The sequence below is a fragment of the Hetaerina americana genome, unplaced genomic scaffold (assembly GCF_022747635.1).
Source record: "Hetaerina americana unplaced genomic scaffold, ioHetAmer1.1.p SCAF_5, whole genome shotgun sequence".
Lineage (NCBI taxonomy): Eukaryota > Metazoa > Arthropoda > Insecta > Odonata > Calopterygidae > Hetaerina > Hetaerina americana.
The window spans coordinates 67241791-67264273 of NW_027287095.1; the positions used below are offsets into that span (position 1 = coordinate 67241791).

Consider the following 22483-nt stretch of genomic DNA (forward strand, 5'->3'; position numbering starts at 1 on the left):
GCACCGGGGAGTAGGGACGAGCGAATTGGGCAAGGCTATCTCTGGTGTCTCGACCGACGGGCCTAGAGACAGGGTATCGGATGAGGAATCGGTAAGGAATGGCAATAGGGGGCCCTGGTTCAGGAGCGTCTCGCTTTATATGGGATCGCGCCTTCGGGGGAGGGACTTCTGAGTCCCTACATAGTGGCAACATTGTAGCAACAAGAAAAGACGGTAGCGGACATTGTCTTGACTTGGTTTCTGAGAAACCCGCGCTACATACATTGTCTGGTATGCTTGGGAGAGTTAACAAATAGTAGCGTGGGTTTCCGAGAAACCCACACTACATTATGAAAAATACTCAGATGCTAACACTTAATACGAAGAAAATTACCAGCAGCCCCATTGCCTGGCTCAAATCAGAGAACAAGAGGATTGATAAGAAAAAAGAAGCACAACTGTAATATTCACACTCCCTCCAATACATTTTATTAATATCGATTAAATTTTTTTTAATTCAAGCATTTTGAACAGAACTCAAAATGCTTATGGATCCCAAAATTAAACTATCTCCTTTACTGAAAAGAAGATAAATGGAAAAACAACAAAGTTCTAAAGTTTCCTCACTATCATCAACACATGATGTAAATCAAAGAAGCATTCTGTGCTTCCCACTCATTCTAACTCACAACATCACTATCAGCCTCCAAATATGATCTCTCTCACCATCATCATCACCACATACAAGGGATGACGATAGCACTTCATTGTTCAGTTATTTCTCTACAACATTTCTCACATCTGTCCACCACTCACTCATGGTTATCTGCTCAGCATTTACTCACACACTTGATCACTTTCACACCAATACGTAAAAAATATACAGCTACTCAAATGCAAAATTTAAGTCTTTCAATTCTTATCCTCCTTCTTCTCTTTTCCTTCAGCATCACCTGATGATTCCGAGGATGTGCTACTTCCGCTTGTGCTTTCACGATCTGCTGCCATCTGTAAAAGGATTAACTAATTAATGGAAATACCACCCATTTCCCTAATTTCAAATTCTGGATAGCAAAGTCATTTGTAAACTCAATGCCTTTTAAGAAGGCATTATGTAATGCAATTTTAATCAAACTTGTGTAGCTTAAGTCTACTTGTGCTATTTCAACAAGATGATAAAAGAATGGAGGATGAAAATGAAAATGCAAAGTTGCAATTGATTCCTAAATCAGGGACACAAGGGTTAAGATGGCTTGGTGAATGAATTGCCACAATGTTTTATAATTACGATAATAGATCATAGTTTTCACACAAATTTTTTTGGTTAAATATGTTGAAGTATACTCTTCCAAAAAATACTATAATAGACAAGAGATTATCTGCAGTCAATAACAGGAAGGCACCAGGGGATAACTGAAAATAAAGAGTACACTAAATATCTTCAAAGGCTAATGCTACCCTCGTTTCGTATATGTGATGAAACTTTGTGGAAGTACCGTCATGTTTGACATGAATGCACCCCTGCCATTACCACTATTTCTCCATCAGAGGGAAGAGACTAATTGCTGCAATTGAACCTTATTCATCGTAGACTGTCATGCTTTTTCGCAAAATTTGTATTATTTTAAATTCATGCAATAACAAGCCATAGCCTCCTGTTTTTACTGTGGTATTACACCAGCCGGAATTGCCATTAGGGAAAACAAAAAAAGCCCTGAATGTGATGCAAGATTTGGGAATCCCCACTTGGAACGGCACTCCTCTTAGTTGTGAGACCGGTTCGTCAATCATAGGCTGTCGCACATACAAGCACTAGCAAAAACCCAATACAGGGTGTGTTGCTTAAATCTGGACAAATTTCAATTTGAATTTCCCACCATATTGTAATTCCACTGGAGGTTGTGATTTGTGTTCTTGAATGATATAGGCATCTAGTAAACAGTCATAACATCAAAATGGCTGAGATGTTACGTACAAGTGTGGAGTACAATCGAAGAGCCACTATTATCAAAAGTGTTCGCGCTGGATGTTCACCCAGTGAAATAGTTCAATTCTTTGGGTATCCCAGATCAGCTGTTTACCATATTGTGACCAAGGGTAATGCTTCTGAGAAGTCTAAGGAAGGTTTCATTAACCCGCGAAGGAAACTTTTGAGGATATGGGAGTCACGAACTGCGGCAGTCGCCGAGGAGGCTCAGGTGCTGATTTCAGAGGATCTGGGGCAATTGCTGAGGAAATTGGCATCAGAATTGAATGCTAGCAAGCAAACAACGCATTGGATGGCAGAGGAGGACCTAAGATACAGGTCATACACAATAAAGGTGTGACACATGCAGTCTGAGGCTACCAGAACAAAACGGATAGCTCGCTGCAACCTGCTATTGTGGTACCTAAAAAATGAGGCTGCAGGGTGAATCAGATTCTTTTCTGATGAAAAAATCAAAGAACCCCCTCGACTATTATACTTGCAGCGTAGTCAAAAGAGTTACCAATAAGACAAGGAACCCTAATGTCCCCTCTCTATGCACTGCTATCGCAGAAGCATTCGCGAATATGGACAGTGCTGTTAAAGAGTGCATGCAATCGATTCAGGACAAGATTGGAGGCGGTCATCGCAGCTGAAGGGGGTTACATTGAGTAATGTTACTCTACAGATACCACAATTTGTATATCAAAGGATTTTCATTTTAATTTTTTTAAACAAATTTGCTTTTGAACAAAAGTTTTGTTCATCCAGATTTAAGCACCGTACCCTGTACATTCTCATTGTTTTACATGGTTAACCCAACTAATAAGTCAGGCATACATCAGTCATAAGATGCTAGCTGCTGACATTAGTTTCCCCGCTTCAATTAAAAAACAAGTACGTATAAAACACTACAGAAGACAATGATGCTCTTTGAATTTCACGGACAATATCTTATGGTTGACTGAAATGCTCTTTCAGAGGTCACAATACGTCTCCCTATAAAATATTAAAAACAACTTTATCTAAATTTCCTCACAATAAATGGTGTTTAAACAGTGAACATTAAACAAATAATTCCAAATAAAATAAATGGGGTACCAACTCTCCTTTTGTAAAATGTTTCCACAGGAATATATAAGATTGTTCAAACATTTGTTAGAGTGCAGCTTACAAATTTGCTGACTTAGGTGATTGCTAATACTGAGAAATAAATGAAATGACTCATAGGGCAACTGTGCTCATTAGTTAATATAGCAAATCACTATGGGAGTGATTTGCTACAGCACACTATGAGAGAGAGAAAGGTCAACTCTTCTGGTAAACCAAATAAGCAGTATTAGTGACGCGCATTGAAACAGGAGGCGAGGAAACTTTGGTGGTGAGAGGAGAGCAAATCCCTCTCGTTGTTAAACCAATGAATAATCCACCCATCAGATAATGGAACTTAAGGGAAATGGTATCTGCTATGGCAAAAAAACTTACTTTAAAAAATACTAAAATGTCTGCACAAAAGTTTTAGAGCTGAACAGATAGAGAAAACATATTTGGAACATTTCACTGCCCAAATACAATATATCAAGAGATTTTGTTTCCATTGTTTGATTTTATCCAATGTATTTCATTGTGATTTGTTTGACTCTAGTCAACTTCAAAATAAGGTTTTACTCTTAACACACATTGGAACAAAGAAATGATAACTTCAACATTCATTAGAAAAGCATTAACGGAATAAAAAAAGGGTTAGTATTTACCGCAATATGTCAAAACATTTTTAATAAGATCTTTTGATAAAAAAATGCACACTCAAATAATGACGGAGGCTAATAATTCTGATGTAACAATCTAGGCTGCAAAATGCTATTTCATTATTTTAAGAAATTCTCAACAACATTAGGAGTTAATACCCTGGATAAAAACCAATTCTGGAATAATTATGATGCTAGTGATGGAATTCCAACGTCTTCCAGATCTTTAACAAATTTCTAAACAGATATTTACCCCTTTAACCCTTCATTTGACTTCATGTAACAGGAATGATTAAAAATAATTTCTTTTAATCTTACTGCCCTTAAAAGATTTGAGGTTAAGGGGGTATCAATTCTATTAAGAGCCCTTATATAAAACTTACCTTTTTGTATGCCATTTCAAAGAGCTTAAGAGAAGCTTGTTGCAGTGCACTGGTTGCCTTTCTAATTTCCTCTGGATCCTTTTCGTCCTTCTTGGCAACAATATCACGGACTTCTGTGATCTGCTCCCTCAATTTGGTACACTAAAAATTAATAAAAATGTTAGCACTTTACTTCTTCGACTAATTGCATTATTCTGAAATAATTCTGTAGTGTCTACATTGCCATAAGGTAGTTTTTTAACACAAAACACAAGGCTGAAAAATTAACATAACCGAAGAGTTCAACACTTGACATTAAATATTGACCACGACTATATAACTAAAAATCAAATATCTGAATATGATAGGCCTGAAAAAGCCGCAAAGAAAGTAACACATCAAACAAAATGCTATATTATACAAATACTGTACAAATACTATACACATTTTTAATCATCATGAACTGAACCACATCATTTTGGATTTAACACCAAGATTTTCATTCAAACCAACAGGCATACCTGTTATTTTTAATGCATAACACAATAGAGGTAGCACTATAAAATAATTTTGCTCATCCTGACATTGATTTTGTTTTAAGAAAACGGCATGTCCCTCAATAACACTTCAGGTTCAAAATTGGAATGTAGAATAAATGCTTTACTCAATTGGTTTTTAGAGCATGTTTCAGTGAATTTAGGAATGAACAAATGCATGAAAAATATGTTAATTCCAAGCACTAAACCTGAATGTAAAAATCAAACGCAGAAAAATTTGGCAACAATCTTAGGGTAATTCTGATGAGAAGAATAGAAAGAGGTGTGTGGAGAGCAAGGTAACCCCTCCTGCCAGGAGAGCCTGACCAAAATTATGGCAGAGGTTCTTTTCTATGCAAATGCAATTAATGATACCAAAGGTTACCCTTTCCAATCTTTCCTGTAACAAACCTCTCTATTTGAAATAAACATATTTGCGAGGCAATGCAATGAAAGATAAATCTATTTGTCAACTGTTGTAAGGTCATAGCCTGACACACCATGATTAGAAAATTATTGTGGGTAAACCAGGAAATGTACCTCATCCTCTGGCAACTGACTCTTGAATTCATCCATTTTACTTTCTGTGTCATGAATGATGCCTTCAGCTTGATTGACAGCCTCAACTCGATCTTTCTTAACTCTATCTTGAGCTGCATACTGCTCTGCATTTTTCACCATATTCTCAATTTCATCTTTATTAAGACCACCAGAAGACTGGATTACAACTAGAAACAATGGAGAAAGAAATTTTTATTATTTGGCAACAATACAATACAATTTGGCAACTAGTATGACTTATATTTTCCCGGATAGACGGATGAATGGGTGGCAATTTCTCTGGCTGGGTTCTTGGGAGGGGAGTCTAATGCAAGGCTGGAGGCCAGTGGCAGTTGGCTCCCAGCCTTTGCGGAGTGCAAATTGTTTGTTTGCGAAACCTCTATAACATGGCCTTGTTATGCTCCTGCATGAACCATATAATGGAACAGCACTATGCCATCAAATTTTTCATTTAACTAGGCAAAACCAGGAAAGATACTCATGAAATGATCTAGGTAGCTTATGATGACTACACAATGGGTAGATCAGGTTTTTTTGAGTGGCACAAGTTGTTTTGGGAGATTCAGGAAGATGTTGAAGATGCCAAATGTTCAGGATGCCCTTCAACTTCAAACAGTGACGAATATCTTGCAAGAGTGAAGGCTTTGTCAGTCAGGGATCCTAGCTTAAGAGTTTGCATGGTTTCTGATGAACTTGGCATCCCTTCAAGTGATGTGCATAGACTTGTTACCAAAAATATAGGCACAAAAAGGTGTGCACGAAGTACTACGAGTTCTCTCTGAGTAACAGAGTGAGAAGTAGACTACCTGGCCCGGCACAACGTGGCAACCCTGCCTCAGCCACCCTAAAATCCTAATGTTACCCCCCCCAGACTTCATCCTCTTCTCCCGCCTCAAATCGTGCTGTAAGGACATCACCACATCTTGGAGTAAGCATTACAATAGGCTGTAACGAGGGAGTTTAGCAGCATTTCAGGCAACACCTTCCAGAAGGTGTACCAGGCGTGGAAACCCCACAGGCAGTGGTGTGTGGATCCAAAAGGGTGCTACTTCAAAGATTTTTGAGTGAATATCAATTATGGCAATATTTTTTTCAAATCAATTAAGTTCTACTACTTTTGGGACAAACCATGGATGGATGAATTTTAAGTAAAATCGCCATACAAAAAGGTAACTCCTACTAAGTCTGTCCTGAAGCTAACTTCTCTCTCTCTCTTTAAGATAAAACAACTTTCATTATTATGCACTACACTGAAAAGGCAGACCACAGATGGATTATTAGGAATTCATGATATTAGAATATTAAGCATGTGAAAGGGCCTCATATGCAATCTATCTTGAGCTTCAAATTAGAACTAATTGTACATGGAATTAAAGGCATCATGGAGTTCTATGCTGCCAGGGTGCAGTTCCTTCTGATAAATACGCAGCTATCAACGCAGAGAAAAAAGTTGCAGGCATGTTTAAGTACAAAGGTACCAACTAAATGCGATCAATAGGAAGAACCTCCTTTTGCACTTATAAGGCAACAGATGCAAACAGCTTAAGTTTACCAATTCTTCAATGTAACAGAAATACCCTTCACATTCCCATTACAGGAATATTTAGAAGACATTTTGCAAGTTTCATTCCAAGTAAATTGGAATTATATAAAATTTAAAGTAAAAAAACTGACCCTAACACAAATGAAGAAATCAGTTTTTATAAAGAAGTTTTTTCTACTGACCTTTGTCACTCTCATGATCATTCATATTTAGCAAACTACTTCAACCTCTGCACCAGTTATTTTAGGATCTATGCATGTTTCTTGGCTTGGGTCATTAAACATTATCTAAGGTTTTGAATCTTACATCTTGGGAAACAAATAACAGTAGCCATGAGAAAACATTTCTCACCTAGAAGACATTTGGGCGATAGCATATTACGCACAACATAATATTGTGAGTGCTCTAGTGTGAATGCCTAATGAGCTTCAACTAGTGTTCAAATTATTCAAGACGACCCACGTCCAGGAAGCAGAAGAAGAGTAGAGCACAAGTATCATTCTGGATACCTTCCAAGAAGGAATTAAATAGTAAGAAGAAGAGCCAGAGTAGGAAGTGCACCCTCAGTTTTGATGGCAAATTCGGTGCAAAGAACTTTCATACCGCTAAATTAGAATCAGAATTTCATACTGAAAAGATTTTACTGCATGTGCAGTAGTTTTTAAGAATTATATACGCAATGTTAACGATTAAATGTTAAACTCACTTTGTTGTTCCTTTCCGGTACCCTTGTCCCTTGCTGACACGTGAACAATACCATTGGCATCAATATCAAATGTAACTTCAATCTGTGGAACACCACGAGGAGCAGGTGGAATACCAACTAGAGTAAACTGCCCAAGCAGCTTGTTATCACCAGCCATTTCTCGTTCACCTTGATGTACTTTTATTTCAACTTGTGTTTGTCCATCTGCTGCAGTTGAGAAAACCTGCAAGATGTTTTGTTTACAATCATATGCTTTTCCAGTTAAGTGTCAACATCAAATTAATAGATGTCAAAAAAGTTCCAACTTTAAAAAAGACATATAAGGTTACTGCAATAAGTTTGAGCTCAATGGGCTTTTCTGCTAGAAATTACTTAAGGTCAATCAACAACAACCATCAATCATCGTTACAGATCTTGGCCTCTTTATATTACAGCTATTAATTGTAGCCTCTTAACTGGTAAATATCCATGCTTTTTGTGAGCTACAGAAGTCTGCATTTTGAATCAATTAGAAAATAAAAGGAATATTCTAAAAAAATCATAGAACCTATAAATATGTAGCACATTTTAAAACTTTAATGCAAGATCAATGAAATAAATTTTATTTACAAATTTACCACACGAAAATTTATTTCACGACGATCTACAGTGATCCAATTTAGCTGCATTTTATGCCATATTATAGAGACATGATCGTCCAGGTGTAGAGCATTGGGCTACTGATTGGAGAGCCAGAATTCTAATCTCAGGATTGCCTCTCTGGGAACCCTCAGCTTCACCCAAATGATATGATTTTTTGAGTACCAGAACTTCCAGGGAAACCAGAGGCAGCACAGGGAAAGGAACTGGCCTCCCTACCCCAATGTGGGAAGGTCACATACCTGTATGGTTGAGCTTAGTATAGGGTGAGCTCTCCCATCACCTGCCAAAATGACCTTCGGGTTCATTGGTGTGTTTTATGTCATATTGATAACAAAAAGTGTAAATATTTTTAATGCACCGATTTATAGTAATTTTTACAGTGGCTTGTAGAGTCATTTCCCTTGAATTTCAGATTTGGAGGAATTCACAACGGTATCCTCAACAAACAATCCTGTTATGACTATTGGCCTTACTCTCTTCTGTAACTCTTGTCTTAAATTACAGAAAAACAATACCAGGAAACTAGCTCCACATCAAAGGAATTATTACATGCAGAATTGTTACGATATTTTCCTTTAAGTTGGTTTTGACAAAGCTAACTATTTAAACCAAGGTACCAAAAAACCTGAAGTTTGAACTAATGATGTTTCACAGTCTACATTAAAGGTACCTTCGAACCTGAAGAATTAAGGCAAAAATGCAGTATTTAGGGCAACACATTTTAAATCAGTAAACAAAGCTCTGAAATCACAATATTTTCTTCTACAAATCTTTCAGTAGCTTCAAATCTCATGATTTTTGGCACAATCCTCACATTTCAAGAAATACTCTTCTGGGCAGCATACTATTGCTTAACATTAACTCACTGCATCCAAACTTACCTGACTCTTCTTTGTAGGAATAGTAGTATTCCGTGAAATAAGTCTGGTGAACACTCCACCTAATGTTTCAATACCCAGAGAGAGGGGGGTCACATCCAAGAGAAGAACGTCAGTAACATCTCCTGCTAGTACACCACCTTGAACTGCAGCTCCCACAGCTACAGCTTCATCAGGATTTACTGCTCTACTAGGTTGACGGCCAAATATATCCTGTACAGTTGATTGCACCTAATAACAAAGGACATAATACACCTTTTTAATTAGAAAAATTTGATTATTTATAACAAAAACAAAGAGAAACACAGCTGGTACTATTAAACATGCTGCATTCCACATGTTACTTCACTTGTGAAATTACATATGGACTAAGAGTGAACCTTCTTTCGCCAATTAAATTTATTAGTAAAAAGGATATAAGTTCCCTCTAGTTTATCATGTATGTATGTACTTTGTTCACAAGCATAGTATTTTCTCCAAAACTCATTTCTCTACATGAAAAAGGATAAAAAATATAGGGTAAATTTTATGCCAGGATGTATGGATCACACAATGATTTCACACAGCAGTGATATATATAATAGCCAATGAAATATGACGGCCAAAAAGTTACCAAAATTGTCACAAGTTTATATCTTCTAATAAAAATTTTGTAATAGCCCCTCATAGCATTGAAACAAAATACCCAGGATCATTTCTAAGCAGAGGTAAATAAGTTCTCAGGCAATATTACTTCATTGACCTACCAATTCTTAGCCAAACAGGACAAATTTTGAGTTTTAATTTATTTGGCATTAATCCAAAAACAGCATTTTACACAGATTTAACAATATTACAATTACATACACCCAAGCCATAGGTAAAAAAAACCACCTAGGCAGGAATCGAACCTGCAACCTCTAGGTTGACAGGCGAGGCCGTTACCCTACCACAGCTGGGATCAGCATTGTATGGTCTTCCTGGTGTACATATTACTCATGCGCTTCAAAGCCATTGGGATATTCACAGTTCTTACTTCTGTTAGACCTTTCTTAAAGATGGCAATTCCATTAGTTGTTTAGTTGGTAGAACTTGATCAAAAAGGAACATCGTTAAAAGCTTACATGCACTTTACATGAGTACATGGAAAACTAATGATTTCAAGAGAAATGCTTAGAAGATGCTTAGAGTATCTGGTAGATTAAGTTTATCTAGTTGCAGCTAATCTTGAAAATGTGAGATGTAACAGAAAAAAATGATACCATACATTATTTGAATATGTACTATAATAACATAAAAAATAAATGTATTAAAATTTTGTTAAAAAGAATTCAGGTTGATTTTCCATCCAATCTGTAGAAAATCAGTTTTTGATGAGGATGATGCTTGAAATTTAAGTAGTTTTAACATGCATATATTAAGTTATTTAGAAAGCCTTGAGATTTATTTGTTTACAAATCTCCTGTCTTTTTTTTTTGGACAAACCTATCCCATAGTAATTACATTATAACTAAAAAATAATTTAAATTTAATAAAATATAAAGCAATAAAATAATGCTAAAGCAAATAAACAAAACATTTTCTTAGATTCATTTTGTAAGTCTTACTTTACGTTTCTGGAGTTTCAGATAAAACAGCTTTTACCATACTTGATGTAAAAAAAGAGATCTAAAGAACAAATAACTAAAAGAAGAATTACCTTTGGCATACGGGTCATTCCACCAACAAGAAGAACCTCTCCAATGTCAGATTTGGATACTTCAGCATCTTGAAGTGCTTTTTGACATGGTGATATGGTTTTCTTTATCAGATCTCCAACGAGGCTTTCCATTTTAGACCGAGTCAACTGCAATAAATCAACAAGAAAAATACTTCATTCATTAAAGATATGATTGGAATGTTTTGTGCATATGATCTTCTGGCCACTGACAAGTTCATAAGAATTGGTGAGCATCATTTAAAATGACATTGCATATTGTTTAACATATATATCCAACAAATCAATGAGCACAGCTTGCCAAAACTGTCATTTTTTCAAGAAAATTATAATGATAAATGGAGAATCTTAATAAGAAATTTAAATCCTATCTGATACCCATATTTCAAATCAAGAAGATGAAAAGCATGCGGATAAGCATCTGGTTGAGCAGGAGTGATGAGTCCTCTTAATCATTGTCAGTAATCCATGATTTTTGTCCTTTTCCTGATACCTTTCTCAATAGTTTCACTCACGGATTTCGATATCCAGGTACCAGCATTTTATTCTACCACTACTTCTAGACTTGCTAAGCGGGTTTGGTGGAAGAGAGAGTGGTCAAGGTGAATGCCAATGCTGGGATTTCGGAGGGAGAGGGAGGTAAATGGATGGTGGAGGCAAAAATCGGCTGTTGATGATGGAAGATAAAAACACCCACAAGGTGTAGTAAAAAAAACTGTTTACAACATCAATTGCGCAATGAATGAAAGTTTTAAGCAAAGTATCTTGCCCTGTACTAGCTTGATACCATGAATATATCATTTGCAAAAGGCTGTGTATCCCATCTTGGAATGGATTTAAAATCGCATTCTATTAATCCAAAGACAAAATCATTTTTCCTTTTCTGACTCATCAACATACAGTTGAAAATTTTGTATTTCATAGTGATGTTAATGCATCATATTTGTAGTCTTATTTCTGATGGAATATTATCCTATCTACAATAGTTAACATGATGATTATAAAAGTAGGCAATGGAAAACATGTATCAATATGCACACTGGCTATAGAACATCCTCAACGCAACTCCTGTGCAAATATAAACAGGCCTGTAACAATTCAACTACGCAGATCCCATTCACTGATTGAAGTTTTCACCGACACTTAATATGACCCCAAAGAAATACTTATTGAACATCACAAAATGGATTTAGTCACTCACCTTGAGATTCATGTGCTTTGGTCCAGAAGAATCCATTGTAAGATAAGGAAGATTGATATCAGTCTGAAGGGATGAAGACAATTCAGTCTTAGCCTTCTCAGCAGCTTCCTTTAGACGCTGCATTGCCATAGCATCTTTAGTTATATCAAGTCCTTGCTAAAAAGATAATCCATAAATTAATAAGATTGGACCATGTCCTTATAAAAGCAACTAGAAGTCTATGTGGTGGGCCACCATTAACTTAAAGGCACATATTCATGATCACAATCATTTCATAAGGTTTTAAGTAATTTGAGGAACATTAACACTTACATCTTTCTTGAATTCTTTAACCAGAAATTCTACCAGTGCATTGTCAAAATCTTCTCCACCCAAAAATGTGTCTCCATTTGTTGATTTCACTTCAAATACACCTTTCTGTATCTCTAGGATAGAGATATCAAATGTCCCACCTCCAAGGTCATACACTGCAATTCTGTAAGGAGAAAATATTTAAGCATAAAAAATATTATTCTACCAACAACCATGTTAACTATGCGTGAGAGTTTGAATATTTATTCCAACCACTAAAATCTCAGGATCCTAGTGTAATGAAAATACAGAGGGTGATGACGAAGATGGATTACAATGAAATTTCATATCATTCATACAGAGCTGAGTTAGGTTGTACAAAATGGTTTTTCAAGTAGTTTTCAAATCAGATACCACATTATACAGTGGAGTCACTTAATGAGGACCTCGACCAGTAAGTAATTTGCATAACGAGCACAAATAATTTTCCAAACTGATGTTCAAACATTATACCAGTGATTTTTTTGTGCAAAATCTAATAATATTATGTGTATAGTTTCAAAATTTACCACAGAGAAAAATTCCGGAAGAAAAAGGACATAAGAGAATAAAAATAACAGTAGAAATTAAAAACAAAATCATTAAAAATTGGGAACAAGGTGTGAGCTTGGCTTATCTAGTACGCACATCAACAAATGGTCAACACCAACAATTTGCATTTTCTTCAAGAAGAAAATTAAGGAGATAGAAGCTACAAATAGAATGACAAGGAGTGCCTATGAAATGGTTAAGTAATCTCAACAATGTTGGAAGGTTGCTTCTCAAATGCATAAACAGAAAGCAGTTTCAATGTGACACTATCAATGAGGATATAATTTAATAGAAGGGAAAAGCAATTTTTATCGACCTCATTAACAAGATGTCTGGATCATCAACAGCTGAAGAAGCATTTCAGGAGAGCCATGCGTGGTTTGAGAAGTTAACAAGAAGAACCATCGTCTAAGACATTGTGAGATATGGTGAAGCAGCAAGCTACAAGTCTAAGGCAGCAGAGAACTTCACCAGGGACTTCAGATAGCTTGTAGATTTTGAGTGTTACCCGCCACATTGTGTCTTTGAGTGTTACCCGCCACATTGTGTCTTTAATTGTGACAAGATGGTTCTCTTTGGGAAGAAGATAATGAAGGGAACCTATATTTGTGCACATAACAGGAGAAGGGAACACATTGCCTGACCACAAGGCAATGAAAGGTCATCTCATGTTTGCTAAATTGCCCAACTTGAGTGGCAATTTGAAAATCTGCTTGTTAACCATTCAGAAACTCCACGAGCCTTTAACAAAGGTTACGTCCAAATCAGAATGCTAAATCTAATAAGGAAGTATTGGGAAACTTTTGCATGGCACCATGCATGAGGCATCACCCAAATAAGGTAGGGGCGATGGAAGCCATAAAATTATTTAAGGTGACACACAGCCACCCTCAAAAAATACTTCCACAATCTACACCATGCACTCCACAAACACTGTTATGCAAAAAAGCTCCTACAAAGTAAAATCCAATGCTCCACCCGACCTCTCACACCACAGAAAAACAACCTAACATCTGATGCAGGACTCAACCTTTGTACCACCTACTACCTTGAACAAAAAGTTCCCGGAATAACCACCGTGTGGCGCTCCCATCGTTCCGATTTGAGTTCTGTTTTTTTTGTTAAATTGGTACATCTGTTGTTGATATTCCCTTTAAATCTTAGTGTCATAACTTGACATTTGCAAAAGTTACGTAGCCAAGAGTACATCTATCTCTGTGTGTGTTGGCGATTTTTTACAATTGCAGAAATGGATTTAAATTTGCAACAACGAACTTGTATTAAATTTTGCGTAAAAAACGGATTTGGTGGCGCACGGACGTTGGAAATGTTGGAAAAGTGTTTCGGCAACGATTCTCTAAAAAAAACGGTCGTTTACCAGTGGCACGAGCGGTTCAGAAGTGGTCGTGAGTCAATCGAAGATGATGAACGCAGTGGCAGACCATCGACATCGAAAGTCGGTGAAAAAATTGATAAAGTAAAAGAAATGTTGGTCAATAACCGCAAATTAACCATCAGAGAAATAGCGGAGGACTTGAACATTGCCTATGGATCCGCCCAAGACATTGTGGTTAATGATTTGGGTTTCCGTCGTGTAGCAGCAAAGTTGGTGCCAAAAGACCTCAATTTCATGCAAAAAAGAGACCGTGTTGACGTCGCAAAAGACATGATTTGCGAGGCTGAATCCGATCCCACATTCATCAAAAGGATCATTACTGGAGACGAGACGTGGGTTTATGAGTACGACACGCAATCCAGACATCAGGCAAGTGAATGGCGTTCACCAAATGAGCCGAGACCAAAAAAACCACGTCGTTTTCAGTCAAAAAAGAAGGCAATGCTGACGGTTTTCATGGATTGCAACGGTGTAGTGCATCATGAATTTTTGCCAGAAGGCCTGACAGTAAACAAAGAGTATTATTTGGGCGTTATGAGACGTTTGCGTGAAGCAATTCGCCGAAAGAGACCAGAAATGTGGGCAGAAAACTCGTGGATTTTGCACCATGATAACGCACCGTCGCACAGTGCTATCATTATTCGTAATTTTTTGACGAAAAATGCAACAAATACCATCCAACAGCCACCGAATTCACCTGATTTGGCTCCCTGTGACTTCTTTCTGTTCAATCGAGTTAAAAAACCATTACGGGGAACGCGTTTTAGCAGCCGAGAGGAAGTAATGGAAAAATCGCAGGAAGCACTGATGGACATACCGAAAACCGACCGTAACTTTTGCAAATGTCAAGTTATGACACTAAGATTTAAAGGGAATATCAACAACAGATGTACCAATTTGACAAAAAAAACAGAACTCAAATCGGAACGATGGGAGCGCCACACGGTGGTTATTCCGGGAACTTTTTGATCAAGGTAGTATTTCCTCCGGGTCCCACAGACTGAAAACCTTTCTTAAAGAACTGTTTCCTATTTTACATGAAAATGACAATGCTACCTCATCCTTAATGCCACTCTCTCACATACAGACAACCCACCAATCTGAAAAACCTTCTGCCATCCACCAAGTTTTTGGTGCCGCCCCCCCCCCGACAAATTTTCTCATATTTATTTCCCCTACTTGCAATCGCCCCCGATGTAAAACATGTCTGCTTCTCAGATCTGCTCCCCACATCCCCTCATTACCTCCCTCACCTTGTTACCACACTAATTACCTCTCGAAAAACATTACCTATCTATGTCATGCAAACGATACACTTCATTTTACATAGGCGAATGCATGTGCCAACTCCGGTAATTCTGCCTCACACTCTTATCTTTCTATCCCATCACATGCAAATCCCCACAATTTCATTCTATCAGTGTTTCTCCCTAACCATCCTAGAATCCATTATTGTTTCGGCCACTAATATATAGGTGAAAACTCCCAAATCCACACGTATACTAGCTTTCTTATCATTTAAAATTCCCACCCTTAACCACCATCTTTAATTCCCATCCCAGCATACCCTGTGCCTCTACCCCACACACTCCATGGTCTCCATCTGGACCTTCCAGTCTTGGCGAAGGTCTTGACCTCAAGAAAAGCATTTACCTAGAAATAAGAGGAATCTGAGTTTTGTTCTCAACCTGACAAAATGATCCTTGCAAGGTTAAGTTCTCACATTTGTGAGCACACCAGGAGACACATGTAACTGTTCTGGGCATTTTTAGCAGAATATTTTACATACAAAATATCTTTAAAGAATTGATTTCCTCATAAATGAAAACACTTCAGGTTTGGCACTTTAATACTGCTTACTCTCTACAGAATTTCTAAATTATTAGTGATCAATAGGTCACAATAGGCTCATCACATGTGTCACCTTAGTTCTTGATGAGAAGTTCAACGATTTTGAAAAATTACCTTTGCCACTTAAATTTATGATACAAATATATTTCACAGATTAAGGCGAGATGCAGTGGAAGTTCGTCATCATGAGAAAAATAAAGAGGGAGGGAGGGGGGGGTGGGAAGAAAAGAGTGAGGAGTAAGTTAGGCAGGGAAATTGGGGGAAAGATAGAGGTAAAAAGAGGGGGGAGGGGGGACAAGCACTTGTTTTATAGGGAGCTTATCCCCCCCTCTTTTTACCCACCCATTTCTTTAGTTTCCCTGTTTCTTTGGATTTTCCATATTTACCCCTTTGTCCCCGCCTACCTTAATCCTCACTCTTTTCTCCCCCTCCCCCTTCCTCAAACAAGTATAAATATGATGTACCACATGATATGGTGAATCATGTATTGTACCCGAAGATGGTTCAGTGAACTGAATCGCATTGTACATTAGAAATAAATCTGTTAAAAGTGCACATTTATTTTTCTCACCATAATACTAAGTTACTCAATTTAGTGACATTTTAAAAAAGGTATAGTTACATTTTATCCTCAGATTTGTCCATTCCATATGCTAAAGCTGCTGCTGTTGGCTCATTTATTACTCTCAAAACGTTAAGCCCAGAAATTTGACCAGCATCCTTGGTCGCCTGTAAGTAAATCCATTATTGATGTATTGAATATGCACTGTGGAGATACTACTTAGATAATTAACAATTTAATTTGTGGAAGCAATGCGAAACAACCAGTCATACTTTATGTTAATTATTTCAAAGGTACGTGGAAGTTAGTATGGATCTGAAACCAGGTATTTGAGTCAAGATATTGAACACATTTCAGAGGGATGTCAGATGAGCGTACGGAGAAATATAATTGCAAATAAATGTTGCTTAACTAGAACAAGGAGAACAAAATACAATAATAAAAACGAAAATAATCACAAAAGAAACCACAAATTTTTACAACATAAGTACAGTGGAATCCTAATATAATATGGCTTAGAAGGAGAAATCAGTAATGCACTGAGCACAGTTTATTGCCCTACAATTTACATGATTAAGTCCTACATAGTCTTCCTAAGGTCATCATTCAACAATATGATGACTGATTTAACATTGTGAAAAAAATTAAATTGAATCACTTCAATAAAAAAATAGATTCTCATTTACATCTGGCTTTTAATATATGAATATTTACACTTCATATGAATTTTTACTCTTACATAAAATGTACACTTTTTCCATCCCGTGCAAAGACATTCAAAATTTACTAACCAATAATGAATCTATGCCATTCTCGGTGCAGTAAAAATTGCCACATTTGGGCCCCTTGAATTGACAAAGTTTAGCCAAAAGCACTGACATCCCATTGTATCAGACTAAGTGCAGTCAACTTTGTCTGACAGCTCACCAGCTTTCATTTACCAGTACAACGTAATTTGATTTGACTATTTAAACCTTTGTGAATACCTGGGCTAAGTTTCAGGATTTTAATCAACAATGGCCACTGTTGAGGACTAAGCCAGTTATGGTTTCTAAAAATCAACTTTGACAGGGTTTTCCCAGTTCTCAATGCTTAAAAGGTAATTTCGATTAATGCATGAATTCTAATATTTCAGACAAAAGAGCAATGATCATAAGGTCAATTTATACCTGTCGTTGAGAGTCATTGAAGTAGGCTGGAACAGTAACAACTGCATTCTTCACAGATGTTCCCAAATAAGTCTCAGCAGTTTCCTTCATTTTCATAAGAACAAATGCTCCTACTTGGCTGGGAGAATACATTTTTCCATCACTTCCTTCAACCCAAGCATCTCCATTGGAAGCTTTAACAATTTTGTAGGAGACTGTTTTCCTGTTTTTTTTGTTTAAAGTTAGAGGTTAGTGATTGAAATACAACCTTAGAAAATCTTAAAATGACAAAGTAATGACACAACCTATATAGATTAACAAGTAATTTCGACTCACATATCTTTCTTCACTTCAGGATCCTCAAATCTTCTACCTATTAATCTTTTAGTCGCATAAAATGTGTTCGCAGAATTTGTCACAGCTTGTCGTCGTGCAGGCATTCCAACAAGTCTCTCTCCATCTGAAATTAATATACATTGTATGGGGCATAAGTCTAGGGGGATTAGCAGAGCACTTTTATAAGGCATTCATTACAACTATTAATAATTCTTTTAATAAATGAAAATTCTTGTTTATCTGACAAAAACAGTACGATCAAGTGAATGAATTGCTTAAGAAAATTATCTTTGAATTACTATAATGCTGTTAATGATTACTACACAATTATTGAAATCAAAACTAAACAATACAGTGATGCAATATTCCCTATAAGATTAAATATTAGGTAGACTGATACCAAAGACAATATGAATTTTTTTTTCGATCTTCAGAAAATAAATCCCTACAACATTTTTCAGATGATGAGAAACCACATTTGGGTTGGTTATCCAGATCCTGTCATTTAGAAATGGCAATACACTCAACATAAGAATCACTGATGAGATTTGCCAGCAAGATACCTGTGGGGATATATCATGTGTCCCTATCACTCTCCGTTCTAAGGGTGGTGCCATTATGGACCTTTCAATGAAATTTCAGTAACACCCTATTTCTAATCACCCTTAACCTCTTAATATATGGTTCTCTGCCCCCATTTAGAGGGACCCACAAAGACTTCCTTTGGCTGCAATTAACAAATTATGGAAAATTACATCCCTTCAAGAAATATGGGCTTGCAAATGAATTTATTATAATTTGATACTTAGTTGACTTAACTTCCTCCTGATCCTATGGCATAATTTTTAATTTCCATAGTTACATGAGAGAATATCCCCCTTAATGACCAAAATCTAACCTGTTCCATGCGAGAGCCTCACCATTCTGCTTCCCAATTGTATACTTAACTACCACCATCAATTAAAGCTATCAATTACTGTACTTTAAAAACAAAAATGTGTAAACTGTTACAAAGAAAGTTCTATCACTCATCTATGTCAATGAGTTATTTGATGACAAACTAAAAATGAGAATGTTCAGCTATTAATATCTCTAATGCTGTTTCTAATACCCTTGTATCTGTGCATATTTTCCCATTTCCTGACTTTTTTCCTTGGTTTCTATGAAAACATTCCATCACTGATGAGTTCTATGTATTTTTGATCATTTTTCCGTAGCACTGTTAATTATGAATTTGTATGTTCATAAAAATTCCAACTAATCTATGAATGGCTCAAAAACTGAATGCTATGGTGCAATTTCATGACAAGTGAAATTTCAACTCCTACAAGCAGTTGATACCAGTGATAGATTAAAAACTAACACCATCAAAGAATTAGGAATTCAAAATTTAACTAAGACAAATATTTCACAAAAAGTGAAAAATTATTAACTGTTTGATAATAGAAAGTTAAAGAAAAAGAAAAATCTGGAATGGAAGTATATCATAAATACATTAAATTGGATGTGGAGCCAATTTTCTGGCTTAAACAGAGACCTTGAGTTTAGAATGCACCAATTTCGGATCACCTGACACTGGCAATTACTTTAGTGAATGGAATTGATTACAACTCTAATGCTAGACACAGTTGCAGAAGTTTAAGGTGAGAAAAAGAATAGCATTTAAGTTTCTTTTGAGCGAATCCGGCTACGTTTTTCATTACATGAGATGAGAGCATGAACTTTCCGCCTTGCCTTAAATTCTCGAAGACTTCTCCATTAAGGAATATTTTGATGCTTGATGAAACCAGATATTTATAGTTGCACCCAGGAAATCTTTAGCCAGTTACAATTAACTCAAATGCAATCCCTTAGAAAATCAGGGTTTGGAGGGAGAGGGGAACAAATGGTGCAACTGCAACGATGAAAACAATAATACAAAGATATATATATATATGTATCTATATGTGTATATATATATATATATATATATATATATATATATATATATATATATATATATATATATATATATATATATATATTTCTATATATCTTCCTTTAATTCACACATTCTGTAAAGGATTTCTAAATGGTTGTAAAGATAAAGTCGATGCAAGTACTGCAGAATTTGGAGCAAAATAGAAATATAGTAGGATACATTCAAAATCACTACATGAATGTAGGGACAGATTATGCTGCAGCACTAGAAGATGAAGAATCAGGATGAGCGGAGGTCAGTGGCAGACAGAAATTGCAAAATAAAGAAAATACAGTTGCCATCACTGCTTTATTATAACCTGGGTATAATAAAAAATATTATACCTTTCAGCGGTAATGTACATAAATGTGTTTAAGTGATATGTTTTCCTGTCATCAGACCAACCAATAACATTAAGTTTTGTCATTTATAACTTATCTTTGACCCATTTGGGCAAACTTTAGCGAGTTGCTCAGAGTACACTGCCAACAAAAATAGCCATATCAATGCCTTATGATTATGAAAATCCTGAAGGTAGAGGAGTAGTACAGCTTTGAGCTAGAACCAGTCTCAAGAGAATGCTTCCCAAAAGTCTCCAATTTCATTAACACAGACCTTGCTAGAATGAAGGCTGATTAACTTGCAACAATATAGCAAATTTGTGGGTGGTTGCATACAAAATTACACATGAATGTGTGTTTAACCAATGATAAAATGTTGCTCTCAATTAATTAAGTTATGAATGATACCGTCCAAGTAAAAAGAGAAGGTATATTATCAATGAATTTGCCTTATAATTTGAAAAATCCTTTTACACAGGTACTTCAAAGGAATGTTGTGGCCAGAAAATGAAAACATTAGTGTCAGGCCCTCCCTAGGACTTGGGTCAACCGTCTCATACAACGTTTTGCCCATAACAACATAAATTATGCACCCACTACGTCCTAGCTTACGCTTAGCCTAGCGCTTAGCTTACGCACACAAACGTTAAATCCTGCCAGAATTTCTTTCCAAATAAATGACAATTGTCAGTACCTCTGTGTGTGACTCAAATGAACACAAATTTTGTGAAATGCACCATGATGGAACCGTCATTTTACTTTCCAACATGTGCAACAATGAGATAATTGCCAATATAGCCTACATTGATATAGATTATTAAAAAACTAAAAGCACAGCAAGTTACATTTATAAGTAAACTATAAATACCTTTCGTGAAAGCCACCACAGAAGGTGTAGTTCGTGACCCTTCAGCATTTTCTATGACTTTCGCCTGTTTACCTTCCATAACCGCCACACAAGAATTTGTTGTGCCAAGATCGATACCAATAACTGCCCCCTTAACGCCATCGGACCTATGAAAAGAAGGTTTCTTATAAATGCGCCAGTATTTCTATATCGTTCAAGATAACTCACATTAACTCTTAATACTTCCTACCAAGTTACGGCTAAGACCAGCTACGATTGCTTATGAAGCAAACGATCACCAATTAACTTTTTAAGTTTAACAGACCACATAATTGAGTACACCACTTTTTAAACACCAAATACATTACTGTAAAATGATGAACGTCGGCCATGCATGCAGTGATTCCACACATGATTTAAAGCATAAAACCTTAAACCATTAACTTTACAAGTTAAATACACCTAAGAAAGAAACTGACTTCTAAAAAAAATCATACGCTTACACCACGAGATTAAATTCAACTACATGATATCATTTTACGATTAAAAGCTCCTTTAGTTTGAAAATACTTACTTTGTTCTTGATGGGACGACATTTACAGAAGAATACAGAGATGGAGTAAGTTTCTGTAAATAAAAAGTCATGCACTTATTTAAGCATATTAAGTTATGTAAAAAGGTTATTACGGGCATGGAAGTAACTGATTTTATCCATTTAAACAAAAGCATGGTTACCTTGTTTAACAGAGAACTGAAATTTCTTTTCCCCAGAGCATCTAGAGAAGATGTAGATTCCAGGGCACTACGGCTGATAAATCTAGCGGCGAGATGCATTTTCAATATATTATTGGACCAAAATTATTAGTTTTACTAGTTTTCGACGAACCCGGCAACACTGATGCAATACTCCACTGAAATGGGTCTCCTACGAATCCTGTGAACCACGGCCAAATGAATTGCGTTTTTCGCAGGCCTCGTGCGCAACAATGTGACGTAGTTACATTCGGGAATGTTCGAATTTACTATAAAATTGATCTTATTTTACCCTTAAAGTTTTGGCTTCAGTGAAATTAGTAAGTTGATCAAGCCAATGCTCTTGAATCGAATTACAATGTCATAAAGTCCGCGGTAACCTTTTGTTAGTCAGCAGCTTGATAGTTGACCTTCGGAATAGTAGTCAAAATGTATTTAAAGACAATAATTGACATAAAGATTTTGCCACTACTATATATTATTCATTGTATGTTTTTTTACATTCATTAGAGTAAATGAGACGTAAATATTCCGAAAGAAGGCACCCAATGCAATTTATTAGGCACTGACTCTTTCATTAACATTTTAA

The 22483-nt window shown here is 36.3% G+C and overlaps 1 protein-coding gene across 1 annotated transcript; it reads right to left on the reverse strand.

Moving 5' to 3' along the window:
- Positions 1-438: 438 nt before the first annotated feature.
- On the reverse strand, positions 439-22109 carry Hsc70-5 (Heat shock protein 70 cognate 5). The gene is made up of 14 exons (XM_071591712.1): positions 21877-22109; positions 21716-21768; positions 21163-21308; positions 17994-18117; positions 17679-17880; positions 16570-16676; positions 12131-12293; positions 11819-11974; positions 10600-10746; positions 8925-9152; positions 7402-7624; positions 5132-5319; positions 4077-4217; positions 439-987 (listed from the first exon to the last, which is right to left on the reverse strand). The coding sequence occupies exons 1-14, from the start codon at positions 21973-21975 to the stop codon at positions 892-894; spliced, it is 2073 nt and encodes a 690-aa protein (XP_071447813.1). The 5' UTR covers positions 21976-22109; the 3' UTR covers positions 439-891.
- Positions 22110-22483: the final 374 nt, after the last annotated feature.

What these genes read in the sequence shown, in the direction of transcription:
- Hsc70-5 (XM_071591712.1), bottom strand. Translation starts at nt 21,975, where the DNA reads ATGCATCTCGCCGCTAGATTTATCAGCCGTAGTGCCCTGGAATCTACA. An exon ending in GTCGTCCCATCAAGAACAAA is followed by an intron (nt 21,309 to 21,715) that starts GTAAGTATTTTC and finishes TTCTTTTCATAG; the next exon opens with GTCCGATGGCGTTAAGGGGG. An exon ending in CCTGAAGTGAAGAAAGATAT is followed by an intron (nt 17,881 to 17,993) that starts GTGAGTCGAAAT and finishes CAAAAAAAACAG; the next exon opens with GAAAACAGTCTCCTACAAAA.